The following is an 18,835-nucleotide window of genomic DNA, read 5'->3' on the forward strand; positions in this document are numbered from 1 at the left end:
TGGCAGGTCACCTGTCAAGTCACCTGTCAGGTCAGTCAGTCACTAATTGCTGCAGATGTGCTCAGTAGTGCTTGAGCATATGATACTCCCCAAAGCATGGTGAAATACATAGAGGTGTATCACAAGCTAAACACGTGTTTTGTCAACTTCCTCTGCTTACTTCTCCTGGTGCAAGACAGGTAGACTTTGCAGTGCTGTTTTATTCACATGTTTTCAAGTACCTATTACAAATCATGCATTCCGATTCTTGTATTGATTGTAATGGGCACATATTATGTGTCACGTCCTGATCTGTTTTACCTGTCTTTGTGATTGTCTCCACCCCCTCCAGGTGTCGCTTATTTTCCCTGGTGTATTTATCCCTGTGTTTCCTTTCTCTCTGTGCCAGTTTGTCTTGTATGTTCAAGTCAACCAGCGTGTTTTTCCCGTGCGCCTGCTTTTTCTATTCTATTTTTGCTTGTCCTCCCAGTTTTGACTCTTGCCTGTTTCTGGACTCTGTACCCGCCTGCCTTGACCTTGAACCTGCCTGCCACTCTGTACCTCCTGGACTCTGAACTGGTTTTGACCTTTTGCCTGTCCACGACCATTCTCTTGCCTACCCTTTTGGATTATAATAAATATCAAAGACTCAAACCATCTGCCTCCCGTGTCTGCATCTGGGTCTCGCCTTGTGCCATTATAATTATGTGTGTAAAATACTTTTTTGAAGGTTGTACTGATTATGATGAGCTAAACTAATTCCAGCCGTGTGTGGAGCCATGTTTGTTGACATACAATGCATTCTGGGTTTCACGTAATTGTCTGTCGGACCAAAGATGCTATAACAAAATGAGGTGAGAAAGGGTTCACAAATTTTTTGAGAACTTCCAGAAGTAAATGGTGGGATGTAAACGATGGTAGATGACACACCCCCTTCAACATGCATACTATAAACAGACCAAACTCATCTTGTCTTCTCTTATCTTTGGTTTCTGTGAGGGAAAAAAAAGTATGGCAGCGAGCGCGTAGAAACTACCCATCGTCGGATTACTTTCGATTACTAGAGAGTGGTTAACTCAATTACTTTGATCAATGGTGAGCTCACACGTGGTGTGATTAATTATAAATAGTAATTGTTATTAGCTAATTCATATTGTAGTTTATTGCAGACGAGAGTTATTAAAATATGACCGCTTGTGTTACGTCAATCTTTCCTCAGTTAGCACTAGGTCAAATGTAGCCTACATTTTTCCTGTTTGGATGATTGTGTTATGCTGTAGATACTTCTGTGAATGTCTGAACATTGCATCCCAAAAAAAACTGCTCACATTCTGGACATAACTTTGTAAGGACTGTGTTTGTGCAAAATGTTTCTCTAATGCTGATTGTTGCATCATTCGAAACTGGCAGTTCTAAATAAGCGTTCTAATCACACTGGTTTGATCGTACGCTACAAATCAAATCAAAGTTTATTTGTCACGTGCGCCGAATACAACAGCTGTAGACTTACAGTGAAATGCTTACTTACAGGCTCTAACCAACAGTGCAAAGTATAAGTAAAAATAAAAAAAGTATTAGGTGAACAATAGGTAAGTAAAGAAATAAAAACAACAGCAAAAAGATAGTGAAAAATAACAGTAGCGATGCTATATACAGTTGCGAGGCTATAACAGTAGCTATGATATATACAGGCACCGGTTAGTCGGGCTGATTGAGGTAGTATGTACATGTAGATATGGTTAAAGTGACTACGCATATATGACAAATAGAGAGTAGCAGTAGCGTAAAAGACGGGTTGGCGGGACACAATGCAGATAGCCCGGGTAGCCAATGTGCGGGGGCACCGGTTAGTCAGGCTAATTGAGGTAGTATGTACAGTACATGAATGTATAGTTAAAGTGACTATGCATATATGATAAACAGAGAGTAGCAGCAGCGTAAAAGAGGGGTTGGGGGGGTGCACACAATGCAAATAGTCTGGGTAGCCATTTGATTACTTGTTCGGAGTCTTATGGCTTGGGTTAAAAACTGTTGAGAAGTCTTTTTGTCCTAGACTTGGCACTCCGATACCGCTTGCCATGCGGTAGTAGAGAGAACAGTCTATGAATGGGGTGGCTGGGGTCTTCGACAATTTTTAGGGCCTTCTTCTGACACCGCCTGGTGTAGAGGTCCTGGATGGCAGGCAGCTTAGCCCCAGTGATGTACTGGGCTGTACGCACTACCCTCTGTAGTGCCTTGCGGTCGGTAGCCGAGCAGCTACCGTACCAGGCAGTGATGCAACCAGTCAGGATTCTCTCGATGTTGCAGCTGTAGAACCTTTTGAGGATCTCTGAGGACCCATGCCAAATATTGGGTCCTCAGACCACTGTAGAATGATCACACCCGAGTGTTGTTATGTGTGAAAAGTTAACCAGCATTACTTCCACAGCATTCTGCAGTGATACGCCATCCCATCTGGTTTGGGCTTAGTGGGACTGTTATTTGTTTTTCAACAGGACAATGGCTCAACACACCTCCAGGCTGTTAAAGGGCTATTTTACCCAGGAGGAGAGTGATGGAGTGCTGCATCAGATGACCTGGCCTCCACAATCCCCGACCTCAACCAAATTGAGATGGTTTGGGATGAGTCGGACCGCAGAGTAAAGGAAAAGCAGCCAACAAGTGCTCAGCATTTGTGGGAACTCCTTCAAGACTGTTGGAAAAGCATTCAGGTGAAGCTGGTTGAGAGAATGCCAAGAGTGTACAAAGCTGTCATCAACGCAAAGGGTGGCTATTTGAAGAATCTTAAATATAAAGTATATTTGAATTTGTTTAACACTTTTTTGGTTGCTACATGATTCCATATGTGTTATTTCATAGTTTTGACGTCGTCACTATTATTCTACTATGTAGAAAATAAAGAAAAACCTTTTTTATTTTATACCTTTATTTAACTAGGAAAGTCAGTAAGAGAAAATTCTTACTTTCAATGACGGCCTAGGAACAGTGGGTTAACTGCCTTGTTCAGGGCAGAACGACAGATTTGTACCTTGTCAGCTCGGGGATTTGATCTGCAACCTTTCGGTTACAAGTCCAACGCTCTAACCATAAGGCTACCTGCTGCCACAAGAAAAACCTTTGAATGAGTAGGTGTTCTAAAACTTTGGACCGGTAGTGTACATACCATACACATACCATATACATACCCTACACATACCATGTCCATGCCATATTCATACCGGGGTATTTTGAAATACCAACGGTATGATTTTCAATTCTGTAAAAATGATATACTGTATACAAGTAGTGGGTGCTACGCCACTGCTTATAACTAACTATAAATGAACTATCTAAGACAGGGTTTCCCAAGGGGTGCTCATTTTGGTTTTTGCCCTAGCACTACACAGCTGATTCAAATAATCAACTCATCATCAGTTGTGTAGTGTTAGGGCAAGTTTGAGAAACGTTGATCTAAGTTGTGCCAAATAAATGATATCCTGCTCAGGGCTCCAGCTATGCAATTGGTTTGATAACTTGCTAGCTAAGTGGCTAGCTTGCCAGAGACAATCAATCTCCTCCTAGATCAGGATCCCTACTGCCTAAATTTGTTTTGTGCGTCAAAGAAACATTTTGAAAAAAATAGCGCCCCTTGTTTGCACTGGCAGTAACGAACAGTATGAAGGTATGAAAATCTGGTTACTGCCCGACCCTAACCTCCAGTGTATCCATTTTGGCAGGGGAGCTTGTTTGGACCACAGGAAAAGCAAGGAATTCATTATTTGATTTTGTGTTGCATAACATTTGATTTCAAATACTGGACTTCCTCTACACTACTGTATTAAATGTGTGAACAGCTAGCCCACTAAACAGTGTCTATGTGTTGCTATGCTGTAGGAGGATGTTCACATCGGTGCAGAAACAGGAACAGTGCAGCAGGCTATATTTCAAAAGGGAAGCTGATATATGGCAACAGAATGCTAGGATGATGTAATGTAATATGTATCATGTTATCAGTCCCACCACCAAAGCTTTATCTAAAATGTAACACGGCTTCTGTGTGAGGCAGACGGTAGTGTATTATTTGTGAGTAATGTTGTTCAGCCACAGTAAATATCTTCTGTTATGCAGCAGAGGGAAAAATTCTCTCTGCAGCCATTATAATGAAGTCCCAAATGTCATCCCCACACTTATTTAAAGAGCAAACTCTAGAAATATTATGCTATCCCTTGGTGCATCTTTGAAGTGATTGGAAAACAAACAGCTTGGTCGAGAAGGAGCCCGAATAGACAAAATGTGTCTTTTTCAAGACTCTCAAAGTCCAAAAGAGGGTCAGGAAACAGGTACTTTCCACCATTAAAGTATTTGCTTTGATTGGAAGGGATGGATGAAAAACCAGGGTGCTGATTGGTTCTGAATGGGAATGACTACCAAATGTGAATGTCCTATTGTTGGCAGGATAAGTATGATAATCCTTCTCCATCCACGAAAGAAGGCAAATTCCAATCATCACCGTATAATAATGATAGTATGCCAATTTCCCTAGACCCCATTTCTACACCATCCTTGAAGATGCACTCCACAGCTCATTTCCCCCTGCGGTTGTAGGGTGCATTACTGAAGCCTACATACACAATCATGGCTGAAACAAAACACAAAAATGCTCTATTTACTCTAATCAAGGCACCATTACCTTTCCTTCTTTGAGTTTGCACTTACAAAGACTCCTTCCAGCTTGTTTGTTTGTGTTTTGGAGGACTTCCACACTTATAATAGAAAATAGAAGCTTACAACTACACCTTTTAACATCACCACCATAGGCAATAGCAGAAATCCCATGGCAACACTGAGGACGGAATTAATTGCTGTTTCTCAGTGTATATATCCCTCTCAGGATGCAGTAGAAGTCTCAGGTTACTCAGTCAACACAACACACCACATTAAAGGGAGACCATTCTCTCTCAACAACTGTAGAGGAGGAAATCATCTTCCAATTATCTAAGGAATCTTTACTTCTACAGTGTCCTTGCCACTTCAATTCATTTTTTTTATATATATGTGTTTGAATGGTACTGAAAGAGACAATTCTATGCAGTGCTGAGGGGTCTGAAATGAGTTTTAGCTTTGATAATTGATGGGGGGGGGGGTTAGTGTGCAGTTCCACACATCAAACCAAAACAACCTGATATAGCATTACTATTTTCCCTCTTCATTTCAAGGTTCATTTCGACACCACCTATTTGCCTCGCCCGATCGAGACCGATTAAGCCTTGTCTACGATATTAACTATAACTCACTTTTCCTGAGCGAAAATATAAACACATCACGACTTGTTCCAGAAAACCGACAGATCCTTCAAACACCAAGAGAAAGAAAAAAATAACAATAGCTAAGGCAACACTACAACCTATTTGCCAAGCGCTCCGTCATTGGGTGCCTGGTGCTGCTCCATTGTCTAATCCCACTATTGAGACCACTAAATGGATAGAGTGGAGTAACAAGATAAATGGGCTGTGACCGAGCTGCTAAAAGGCAACCCGAGCAATTTATCGGAGTGACCTCCACTGTTGCCACTGCAGGCCATATTAATACACCACACATCGTCCCAGGATGGGGATATGGTATGTGTCAAGTACCGGAAGCTCACAGTTTTATTTTGAACTCTTAATGTTACAGGTAAATTGACTGAGAACATATTGCCACTGAGAACATATCTTCAGGAACGGCTTGGGAAAGAATATTTTTGGGGGGACTGTGGTCAATCAATCCAAATTACAATATAGACAGTAGCTAGACAGAGACTGCTGAAAGTTACTAAATGACCAAAACATGCCCATAATCGACCAGATAAAATATCATTAAAAAAACATATAAATCCGCAAATATAGTGAATTTACCCCTTTAAGAAGTAAACCATACAAAGGGAAACGAGTTCAATCGACTATTCAAAGTTCATTGGTTGAGTACACAGGTGCAGCGAAATGCTTTTGTCTCTAGCTCCAACAACGCAGTAATACCTAGCAATACAAAACTATACACACATAGTCCAAAAAGTTAAAAGAAAGAAATTAAGAAATATCAGGATGAGCAATGTCATTGTCCAGAATACACACACACAACCACCCACCCACCCACCCACAGACCCACCCACCCACCCACCCACCCACACACACACACACACACACACACAACCACCCACCCACCCACCCACAGACCCACCCACCCACCCACCCACACACACACACACACACACACACAACCACCCACCCACCCACCCACAGACCCACCCACCCACACACACACACACCCACAGACACACACACACACACACACACACACACACACACACACACACACACACACACACACACACACACACACACACACACACTGCCTTCCGAAAGTATTCATACCCCTTGACTTATTTCACATTTTGTTGTTTTACAGCCTGAATTCAAAATGTATTAAATTGCTTTATCTCTCACCCATCTACACACAATACCCCGCAATGACAAAGTGAAAATATGTTTTAAAAAAATGTACATTTATTGAAAATTAAATACAGAAATATGTCATTTAGATAAGTATTCACACGCCTGAGTTAATACATGTTAGAATCCCCTTTGGCAGCGATTACAGCTGTGAGTCTTTCTGGGTAAGTATCTAAGAGGTTTACACACCTTGATTATATAATATTTGTCCATTACTCTTTTCAAAATTCTTCAAATGGTGTCAAATTGTTTTTTGATCATTCCTAGACAACCATTTTCAAGTCTTGCCATAGATTTTCAAGCAGATTTAAGTCAAAACTGTAATTCGGCCACTCAGCAACATTCATTGTCTTCTTGGTAAGCAACTCCAGTGTAGATTTGGTTTTGCGTTTTAGGTAATTGTCCTGCTGAAAGATGAATCTCCCAATGTCTGGTTGAAACTGAACCAGGTTTTCCTCTAGGATTTTGCCTGTGCTTAGCTCCATTCCATGTATTTTTTTATCCTGAAAAACTCCCCAGTCCGTAACGATGACAAGAATACCCATAAATGATGCAGCCACCATTATGCTTGAAAATATGGAGAGTGGTACTAAGTAATGGGCTGTATTGGATTTGCCCTAAACATAACACTTTGTATTCAGGACAAAAAGTGAATTGCTTTGCCACATTTTTTGCAGTATTACTTTAGTGCCTTATTGCAAACAGGATGCATGATTTGAAATATTTTTTATCATCTATAGGCTTCCTTCTTTTCACTTTGTCACTTAGGTTAGTATTGGGGAGTAACTACAATGTTGTTGATCCATCCTCAGTTTTCTCCTATCACAGCCATTAAACTCCGTAACGGTTTTAAAGTCACCATTGGCCTCATGGTGAAATCACTGAGCGGTTTTCTTGCTTTCCGGCAACTGAGATAGGAAGGACGCCTGTATCTCTGTAGTGACTGGGTGTATTGATCCACCATCCAAAGTGTAATGAATAACTTCACCATGCCCAAAGGGATATTAAATGTCAGTTTTTTTTATACCCATCTACAAAATAGGTACCTTATTTGTGAAGCATTGGAAAACCTTTGTGGTCTTTGTGGTTGAATCTGTGTTTGAAATTCACTGCTCGACTGAGGGACCTTACTGTATGTCTGGGGTACAGATATGAGGTAGTCATTCAAAAATCATGTTATACACTATTATTGCACACAGAGAGAGTCCATGCTACGTATTATGTGGCTTGACATGCACCTTTTTACTCCTGAGCTTATTTAGGCTTGTCATAACAAAGGCTTTGAAAACTTATTGACTCAAGACATTTCCGCTTTTCATTCATTTCTATATTTTTTTTCCCTCGAAAAACATAATTCCACTTTGACAATATGGCGTATTGTGTGTAGGCCAGTGATAAAACTATAAATGTAATCCATTTTAAATTCAGACTGTAGCACAACAAAATGTGGAAAAAGTCAAGGGTGTACAGTACCTTTGGAAAGTATTCAGACCCTTTGACACACACACACAAACACAAACACGCACACGCACACGCACACACACACACACAAATATATATACATACACATATATACATATATACACACTTCATGGTCAAAATTAGATAGACAACCCTTAAAAATAGTGGATTATATTATTTCAGCCACACCAGTTGCTGACAGACATATAAAATTGCATGGTTGTGTGCTCAATCTCCATTGACAAACTTGGCAGTAGAATGGCCTGTACTGAAGAGATCAGTGACTTTCAGCGTGACACCGTCACGGGATACCACCTTTCCAACAAGTCAGTTTGTCAAATTTCTGCCCTGTTAGAGCTGCCCGGTCAACTGTAAGTGCTGCTATTGTGAAGTGGAAACGTCTAGGAGTAACAACGGCTCAGCTGCGAAGTGGTAGGCCACACAAGCTCACAGAACTGGCCGCCGAGTGTTGTAGCATGTAGCATGTAAAAATCATCTGTCTTCGCTTGCAACACTCACTACCGAGTTCCAAACTGCCTCTGGAAGCAACGTCAGCACAAGAACTGTTCATCGGAAGCTTCACGAAATGGGTTTCCATGGCTGAGCAGCCACACACAAGCCTAAGATCACCATGCGCAATGCCAAGCGTCAGCTGGATTGGTGTAAAGCTCGCCGCCATTGGATTCTGGAGCAGTGGAAACACGTTCTCTGCAGTGATGAATCACGCTTCAGCATCTGGCAGTCCAACGGACAAATCTGGGTTTGGCGGATGCCAGGAGAATGCTACCTGTCCGAATGCATTGTGCCAACTGTAAAGTTTGGTGGAGAAAGAATAATGGTCTGGGGCTGTTTTTCATGGTTCAGGCTAGGCCACTTAGTTCCATTGAAGGGAAATCTTAATGCTACAGCATACAATGACATTCTAGACGATTCTGTGCTTCCAACTTTTTGGCAACAGTTTGGGGAAGGCACTTTCCTGTTTCAGCATGACAATGCCCCTGTGCATAAAGCGAGGTCCATACAGAAATTATCTCTCGAGATTGGCGTGGAAGAAATCGACTGGCCTGCACAGAGCCCTGATCTCAACCCCATCGAACACCTTTGAGATGAACTATAATGTCGACTGCGAGGCAGGCCTAATCGCCCAACATCAGCGCCCAACTTCATGAATGCTCTTGTGGCTGAATAGAAGCAAGTCCCCGCACCGCAGCAATGTTTCAATGTCTAGTGGAAAGCCTTGCTAGAAGACAATTTTTGAGAATATGGCAGTACGTCCAAACGGCCTCACAACCGCAGACCACTTGTAACCACGCGAGCCCAGGACCTCCACATCTGACTTCTTCACCTGACGGATCATCTGAGACCAGCCACCCGGGCAGCTAATGAAACTGAGGATGATTTCTGTCTGTAATAAAGCCATTTTGAGGGGAAAAACTCATTCTGATTGGCTGGGCCTGGCTCCCCAGTGTGTGGGCCTGGTTCCGAAGTGGGTGGGCCTATGGCTGTGCCCCTGCCCAGTCATGTGAAATCCATGGATTAGGGCCTAATGAATGTATTTCTATTGACTGATTTCCTTATATGAAATGTAACTCAGTAAAATCGTTGAAATGTTTATATTTTAGCTCAGTATATATAGCCGGGGGATGTTTTGTACATTGTATGAAGCGCTATACAGTCAAGGAGAATCGAGATTCTTCACATTTAAGGGTTGAAGATGTTCCGTATCACTCATCGTGTGTACAGTATGTGTGTGTGCATGTGCTAGAGTTTGTGTGTGTGCGTGAGTGAGTGAATGTTCATATGATTGAGTGTTTCTGCTGGGCTGTACTTGAAAAGAAATAGAATATGAGAAGAGGAGGACTCTATAATAATAATATAATGAGTTTGACAATGAAAGTGACACTGTCCTCCCTGGTCACTGTCATCAATCATCTCAATGGCTCTATTTCCTCTCCGTTACGTTGACCTTTCTCCTGCATGTAAAGTGTGTGTGTGTGTGTGTGTTTGAATGATTGTACATGTGTGTTTGTGTGCACGCACGTGCATGTGTGTGTGTTCACGTGCGTGTTTGTGCGTGTATGTGCATGTATGTGTGTGTGGGTGAGCATGTTTGAGCATGTGTATGTGCCTGCAATCATTTGATTTTCCAAAATACCACTGCATACATTAGGGGTGTGACAAATATAAACATTTTCTTAACGTTTAAACTGCCAGTTTTGTATCGGTTTTCCAGTAAAATTATAATAAAAATTCATAAAATTCCTCTCAAATTCACAATGCAGATGGCCTACATCAGTATGGTATGAATGCCCAATTGGCCTAGCTAATGTTAACTAGCTAGACTCAATTAGCCTAGCTAACGTTAACTAGCTAGACTCAATTAGCTTAGCTAACGTTAACTAGCTAGACTCAAGTAGCATAGCTAACGTTAACTACCTTCTCTGGGTGCAGTCAAGACAGGGAATATGTAACCAGATGAGATGATAAATAACTAGCAATAAATTAGCGCAAGTCAACTTGGTTGCCATCTCTTTCCCCCTCCCTGCTCCCCTCCTCACTCCCATTAGAGCTGCTGCTCTGCTTCAAGCCTCTCACTCTCCCTCATGCATTACAGCTCCAGTTAATAAAGTAGTTAAAAAATAGCCGTTTTTCTCCTCCTACTAACACTGCTGCGTTGTTGCTTTAGGTATTTGTTAAATGTTTGTTTCCCTTTATGATGATTATCGAGACCTGTTAGTGGTAGTTTTGTGACAACTCTTAGCGTTAAGGATCCCAATTTCGCTGAAACATTAAAACGGTCACACCCCTAGCATGCATATTCACAGCATGCATGTCCTCTGACTATTAGACTGTTCTTAATGTGAGTTTCCCTCATGTGACTCATGTTTAAAACATGCCATATAAGAATCATTTTTATTTTTATTTTCACTCTTTATAGCTTCTTTTATGCTTCCATAAATTCCCATCTTATTTACAGGGATACACACAGTATTATAATGGCTTGTCAACCATTTTCCCTTCCTTTTCAATATCTGAGTTCATCGGAGAAGAGTTGTCATTCAAAACATATAGTCGACATTGGAGCGTCAATAAGCATTGAGGTGATTTGGCCGTTTGACAAGTAGTCCTAAGCCATAGTGTTTGATTTGCTCTCATGTCTACAAAAGCTAAGATTGCTCCAGCAAAAAAACACAGTGCATCAACAGGGGAAAAGCCACCAACGATCGGAATTAGCTCTGCATTGTATTATTCAAGGAACATGATGTTTCACTTGAGTAGATGCTAATGATGCTAATGCTGTTGAAAAGAAAGGAAAAGGACAAGTAGCTCTGAGACAGTTATATATACACCACAGCCTTCAACACACAGCCTGAATCCGTTGCCATGTGTTGAGAAATAGACCCCTAACTGTTTCCATGTTGGAGGCTAATACAGCTACTCCATCAGGCTGCCTATTGAAATGAAATGAGCCCTTTCTATACAGTACAGTCAATAGTAGGTCTGGTAATTGACAATGCTAGAGTAGGTCTTAATTATAATAGCATGTTGTGCAGTCTGGTCTGGTGTATGCAACTGCTTACCAAAATCAATCCAACAATGGCAAGCTCAATGGCGTGTTTTGCTTACCAACGGCTAACCAACAATGGCAAGCGCAATCTGTTTGGACAACAAGGCCAGGTTCAATTCCTCTGTAACCACACAGGATGAATTGAAAACTATTTTAGAAAAGAGGTCGTCAAGGTATGAATTGGGCAGAAATTATTCTCCACTAGGAGCTAAAAGGAAATGAGTCAAGCCATGTCTTCTGAAATAATTAACAGAAGTTCAGATCCAATGGAATTGACCCTTTACCCAATGAAACAGCAAGGAAATCTTCCCCACCAAGCTCTCTCTGTCTTCCACCAAAATAGAAAGCAGTGTGGGTTCAGTTGATGGATGAGCATGCTACCCCCATGACAGCTCTGCGCTGTACACACATCACGCAGCCAGTGTCCTACATACATTGACACGGTCCGACAAAAGATAGAGGCAACTCTTCTGAGAGGGAGCAGTCAATGGGACCAGAAGAGGAGAAAATAACAACCGTTGGACGTGGCCAGGGCGCTCAGGCCACGAGGGGTCTGTGGCTCAAACACACTGACGCGTTCTCAGCCCTCTGGGAAGATGTGAATGCATGCTTTGCAGCCAGTTAAGAATTTTCTTCAAAAACATCACAGATGACCAAACTTAAGGTTTTACTTATTCTGTATATTCACAACTTAGGCCATATTGAATTATATAGGCAGTGTGAGGATGTTTTTATCTTCCATGATCAATAGAATGATTCCACTGTAATCATGATGTGACACAGATCTGAGGCAGGAGTTGACAGACGGTGTGTAACCTTTGCTTGTTAGACTCCCAGTGTGTCTGTGTGTGTGTGTGTGTGTGTGTGTGTGTGTGTGTGTGTGTGTGTGTGTGTGTGTGTGTGTGTGTGTGTGTGTGTGTGTGTGTGTGTGTGTGTGTGTGTGTGTGTGTGTGTGTGTGTGTGTGTGTCTGTCTGTGAGGTGCGTTCATATACCCACATCTCTCTGGTGTGTGCTGTGCTGCACTGCATGTTACAATGTCTTCTCATGTAATTCAATTAACCTTTTACTGGAAGGGTTCACACAAAGCAGCCAGGAGTTATACTCCATTTGAGAGTGGTGTGTAAAACTGCCAGGTGTCTGGTGGCTGTCTTCATTGTTTGGATAAATTGGACTTCTTTTGCAATTTTTGCGCTGATAAAATGTCACAGACACATAACATTAATAATATGTTAAAACAGCTGTTAAAATGCTCTTGAGGACATCGGTTCAGAAGGCATTGGATTTGTTGTCGACAGGGTACGATTCGGCACAATTGTCTCAATCAATTTGTTTCACTGTAATTAGACGCTGAACAGACAATAACCCATCATCAGGGCCAACACAACAGTCCAACAAAATAACCAACATCCCAACCAACAAAACAACCAACATCCCAACCAACAAAACAACCAACATCCCAAAACAACAAAACAACCAACATCCCAACCAACAAAACAACCAACATCCCAACCAACAAAACAACCAACATCCCAACAAACAAAACAACCAACATCCCAAACCAACAAAAGAACCAACATCCCAAACCAACAAAATAACCAACATCCCAACCAACAAAACAACCAACATCCCAACCAACAAAACAACCAACATCCCAACAAACAAAACAACCAACATCCCAAACCAACAAAAGAACCAACATCCCAAACCAACAAAAGAACCAACATCCCAACAAACAAAACAACCAACATCCCAACAAACAAAACAACCAACATCCCAAACCAACAAAAGAACCAACATCCCAAACCAACAAAAGAACCAACATCACAACCAACAAAAGAACCAACATCACAACCAACAAAACAACCAACATCCCAACCAACAAAAGAACCAACATCCCAACAAACAAAACAACCAACAAAACAACCAACAAAACAACCAAGATCACAACCAACAAAAGAACCAACATCACAACCAACATCACAACCAACAAAACAACCAACAAAACAACCAAGATCACAACCAACAAAAGAACCAACATCCCAACAAACAAAACAACCAACAAAACAACCAACAAAACAACCAAGATCACAACCAACAAAAGAACCAACATCACAACCAACATCACAACCAACAAAACAACCAACAAAACAACCAAGATCACAACCAACAAAACAACCAACATCACAACCAACAAAACAACCAACAAAAGAACCAACATCACAACCAACATCACAACCAACAAAACAACCAACAAAACAACCAAGATCACAACCAACAAAACAACCAACATCACAACCAACAAAACAACCAACATCACAACCAACAAAACAACCAACATAACAACCAACAAAGTAAATCTGTCAATCTGGACCTAAATTCTCTGGATTCTTTTGGGATGAAACACAGCCAGCAAAGACACAATCTTTAATCTTAGTCTTCTTTCTCTTGGATCAGGCAGTTATTAACAGTTGCAGATGCTATAGCCCGACAGTCTGCCAAAACTGTAGTAGTCTTCTGTGTCTGACTGCCCAGAACGGTGCAAATTACAATGAAATATTGAGTTCATTTATGAATAAGTGGAGCTGAACGCCCCTTTGTAACGGCTTCCACATGCATATTCAGTTGATGGAAACCTTTGGATGGGTAATTCCTCTTAGCTGCTTCATTAAATAGTGAAAGTCGAAAGTGTAATGCTTCATGACAAAAAGAGAGAAAGAATGCGATCTAAAGCAGTATTAAAGGATGACTTTTTCCCCTTTGCTCCAGTTGAAAATAAAAGTAGCCATCAGATACAAGATAAGGATAACACGATAACAAATCAACAATGTAGCTGTTGATTAGCGCATGACCCGTCAAGATCTCAACCTCTTATCATTCACAACGAAACATCCAAATCAGGTTAAGCGACAAATAAACAAACAAGCACAACTGACGGAAAAGTTACCCGCGGTTAGGGTTTAATTAAAATTCGAGAACTCTGGGCATCTTTCCGCGCCTTCCTAACGGGTGGTAGCTTAGCTACATGCGAAGAAGATGTAGCACGTATTGCTTATTTTCCCTATGATTAAAATAATAGGGTGGAAATTGGGCGAGATAAAAGTCACAGCGGGGAGTCGCACTAACAAGACCAAATCAGCGGCAGCACTCCAGACATCTCCAAAAGAGACTCCAAAGGAGAGAGGCTGCGGGGGGTAGTGGGGGTAGGAGGCCAGGTCAGAGCCTTTTGAAGCCAGCTAACTCCAATGCGCTTTCTGAGCCACAGAAATCGCATGTAACAGCTGCAACAAACATGGAGGAAAAGGGATGGAAATAAGAAAACACCTTGTTAGGTGCCTTGAATGTCTTATTTTACTCCCATTACACGTCATCACTGAGTTATTTGGAATGACATTATAAACTAGATGAGGACACAGAAATTGAAGTGTGTGAACAAGCAGATGTGGACTTTGGTGGGAACATTAATCACTACCCTTGCGTAAATTTATTTTCCACACGTTTTTCCATCCAATCAAATTCAAATGTCTTTTATAAAGCCCTTTCTACATGAGCAGTAATCACAAAGTAGTTGGAGACTATAATAAACAAAATAATGTTATATAAGGAAAAAAGGCACTTAAGAGAGGCGAAAGATCCACATCTCAGATCTACATCTCAAGAGTGGTGTGGAATATCTGTCTGGGACGTAACTGAAATATAAATGGTTTGCTCTGAACACAAAATATTTCCTTTGTACCATGTAACCTTTCTATATGTTCTGGCCAGTTGAAAGTCTGTGGATAATCCTTGGATAATCAACCACTATCATCTCTCTTTCTTCTGTACCTTTGGTAATGCTTATTGAAAAGTATGGTGATAGCAAACATATGAGATGACAATACATACCACTATGGTAAATCGATTTTCAATGCTTTTTGAGAGCATTAAAGATAAAAGTATTCCTCAAATTAGCTTAACAACAGCAAAAGTTGTCAAAACTGCTCTAAGAACAAATTTGAGACCATGGTTGATGTGAAGAAAATATAATAGCACAACGACGTGAATAAATAAGTAATAGACAATAACATCACTTCAAAGTTGGAGGCAAAACATTGTACTTTTTGTAAAATCATTGACGAATGCAGGATAAAAGCAAAGTTATCACTGCAAGGAATATTATACATTGAAAGTGCCTCACATTCTATACACAACAAAATCAACAAAACAACTGTTTTTAGATAGCTGTATAGACTGCTTTTCGTTTGAGTACAAACCCTTTCTAAATCAAAATGAAAGAGTCATTTATCACTTAAAGCAATATTGATAAGTATAAACAGAAATGTATATTTTTTTATCCCGCATTTGATGCACAGAAGATCTTCCTTCAAAAGAATAGCACAGTCTTAAATTTCGGGTTTCGAGCATGATCAAATTTGCACTTCAAACCATTGAACCTACTTAAATCAGCTATTGTGTGTGCTCGTTCAACTACTGTGGAATTTCTATGCAAAATCTCTGACCGACGCTATACAAAGCTATCTTTGATTACACACTAGCCCAAGGGGAAACTTTATCAAACTCCCCTGATTCCATGTGGAGATGACCAGGTGACTACCAAACACTCAATTGGAAGAACAAATTCTTATCCACAAGAGGCCATGAAACATGCCTTTTATCCCCAAACAGCAGCTGCACGTGCCCAATCAGAATCCACCACTTATCGCTTCCACCAATGAAAGAGATTTCCTGAGCACCAATGAAATAATACTGGTACAATGCTTACTAGTTTGCACATTTGTTGTGCGATTAACTTCCTACTTAAACCTACCTACTTAAACCTCCACAAAAACAGGAATAAGGGGGATCACAATTAACAAATAAAGGTGTGGCAGACTCACCAATTTCGTTGTCCGACTTATTGTCCATTTTGGTGTCTGTCAGGGTAAGGGCCGAGTTGGAGCGACTAGACAGGCATGAGCTTTGGCCTGACTTGGCACCCCTGCCCCAGAGAGCCATGGTACGTTCCGGGGATGTGAGCTCATTATTCTCTGTGGGGACCGTTCCTCTGGAGTAGCTACCAAGGGGGTGCGAGAGTCCCGTTTCAGGGCAGAGGGCCAGGCCTCTGCGTGTGGAGGCCTCACATATCCCAAGTTGCCTCAGCGAGAAGGCCTGTCCTGTACAGACAAAACCAAATAGCGGGCCTATAATTCAACAATGTCATCAAACCCCAATCCAATACCCAGAATATCTGGTGCGGACGTTTTTAACTAGGCAAGTCAGTTAAGAACAAATCCTTATTTACAATGACTGCCATTTTGCCACAATGTGTAGCTTAAACATTTTTGTGAATCTTAAAATGTCTGTTCTTAGAAGGGCCGTAGGCTTAACTCAAATAGAAGCCTCACAAAAACAAAAGCCAACCAGTAAATCGGAAGACACGTCACACTAACAGACATACTGTACATTCAAGTAAGATAGAAGGTGATAGGACTTCTGCTGAAAACAACACCCCCCCCACCGTGCATGCGCGCCACGTCTATTTCTATGGGCACAAGCACAGTTTGACACAAACTGTTCACACCCCTCTTGTTGGCGGAGAGAACATTTTGCAGGTTTAAACCTTATTTCCTGCAATTCTACACATTTTGTCAAGCGGGGGCAGTGAACATTTTGCAGTTTTAAAGCCCATTCTCTTGCAATTCAATACATGTTGCCATGTCTAATGTGTATTCATGTGATATTTCAGCGACTCAAACGTTACAACAAAATCTATGGGCTACCTAGCTAAAAAACATTAGCTGAGATGGGATAGTTGTTCTGGACATTTCTGACAAGTTATAAATAGCTCTCTAATGTATGCAATGACTGACATGACAAGAGGAAAACTGATGATGCACTACTCAATTTTGAAATTGCACCTCGTGCATTCTACTATTACAACTTTCAAGAGTCAGTTGAAAGCCAGACTGAGTTCCTTAAAAACTGTGGGCGCGTACTCAGAGAAAAGAGACTCACTGTACAACTACCCAAATTATATTTTTTTGTAAATTGAAAGAGTTCCACAATTCTGTGTCTTATTTGTTTGTAAATCTGGATCTAAAGTGTTGATTTAATAGAGAAACAAAATGGTGAAAAACAGAGATGCAAGGGAATTTACAGGATGTCAATGCTGGATTGAGAAAAAAAAGAATGTAATCTGAAGTAAACAGCAAAAATCTACAATTAATGTACTTTTCACTGAATTTATATTTCTAAATGCGTGGACAGAACTAAAACAATCTTTGGATGGAAATTCTTGTTAGGTGTATATATTTATCGATATATATTTTTTCATATATACATTCAAAGTCATTCGGTTAAAAACAATGATTCAGCTAGCTGAATAATAAAGAATGTACTGTCATGCTGCATAAGATTACACACATGTATTTTACCCACATTAATATAGAAATATCATTAGTGCAGACAAGACAGGTAGCAAGATTAATATAAGTAAATTAGCAATGAATAAATTCATTTAAAACTGTTCTTGCATTTGATTTAGTTTACTGGTTATTTCATGGCAGAACAAATTTAAACAAGTGAAATTGACAAAGAACATTCTAAAGTAAAAACTGCAGCGGAGCAATTCCGGACTTTGACAATATTGTATGTCATGTGTTATAAACTTCAAAAGACAATTAATAACCTTAAACTATACATTTGACTTAAGGTGTGAATTTACTTTTAAAAACAGATACAACTTTGAAATGTGTAAATAACAATTATTGATAATTGAAGTGATAATAAGTCTAATCGTTCATTACCTTTTCATTAAAGGTTGTAATTTGATCTAGAAATAAAGGGGAAATGAACTTTCTTCCCACAGCCTAATTAGAATGCAATTCATTTCCAGTTGGCGCCAATTAGCAGACATCAATGAGAAATATGTCATAAAATATGCAATTTTAGATAATCAAGAATCGTCTATGACACTAAAATAAACCACCCAACTTTTTTCTTATTATGAACGTTTCCTACCAATTGCCAACAACCAATTAAAACGGTGGGTTATTTGCTCAGCAGTTCAATGGGTAATTATCAACGGTATGTCAAGTGGAGCGCAATCATTTTCTTTGGATCTGTACATACTGCACAGATCGAAAAGAGCTCTACTGTTCATCATAGAGTAATACAAACCTCAAATGACAAACTATGAATGCTGGTTAATGAATCATGCATTAACAAGATAAAGTTTTCAAGGAAACCCATGGGAGGCCCTATGAAAGAATGATAGACTTACTAATATAGTATCTCTCTATCTATCTTTCCTATGTCAATGAGCTCAACAGCGGACAATTATTTCAATTCTGTAATACACCTTGCAATTTTTTTTTATACCAA

General features: G+C 40.4%; 1 protein-coding gene across 3 annotated transcripts in view; it reads right to left on the reverse strand.

The window, feature by feature from the left end:
- si:dkey-237h12.3 (teneurin-3) overlaps positions 1 to 18,835 on the reverse strand; it is a 153,952-nt gene that overhangs the window by 115,911 nt on the left and 19,206 nt on the right. For all 3 annotated transcript variants that reach the window (XM_014199203.3, XM_014199200.3, XM_014199202.3), the window contains exon 3: positions 16,351 to 16,626. In XM_014199203.3, the coding sequence (XP_014054678.2) occupies positions 16,351 to 16,626 (276 nt within the window). The remainder of the gene's footprint in view (positions 1 to 16,350; positions 16,627 to 18,835) is intronic.

This window comes from Salmo salar, chromosome 05 (assembly GCF_965601325.2).
Source record: "Salmo salar chromosome 05, fSalSal1, whole genome shotgun sequence".
NCBI classification, from domain to species: domain Eukaryota; kingdom Metazoa; phylum Chordata; class Actinopteri; order Salmoniformes; family Salmonidae; genus Salmo; species Salmo salar.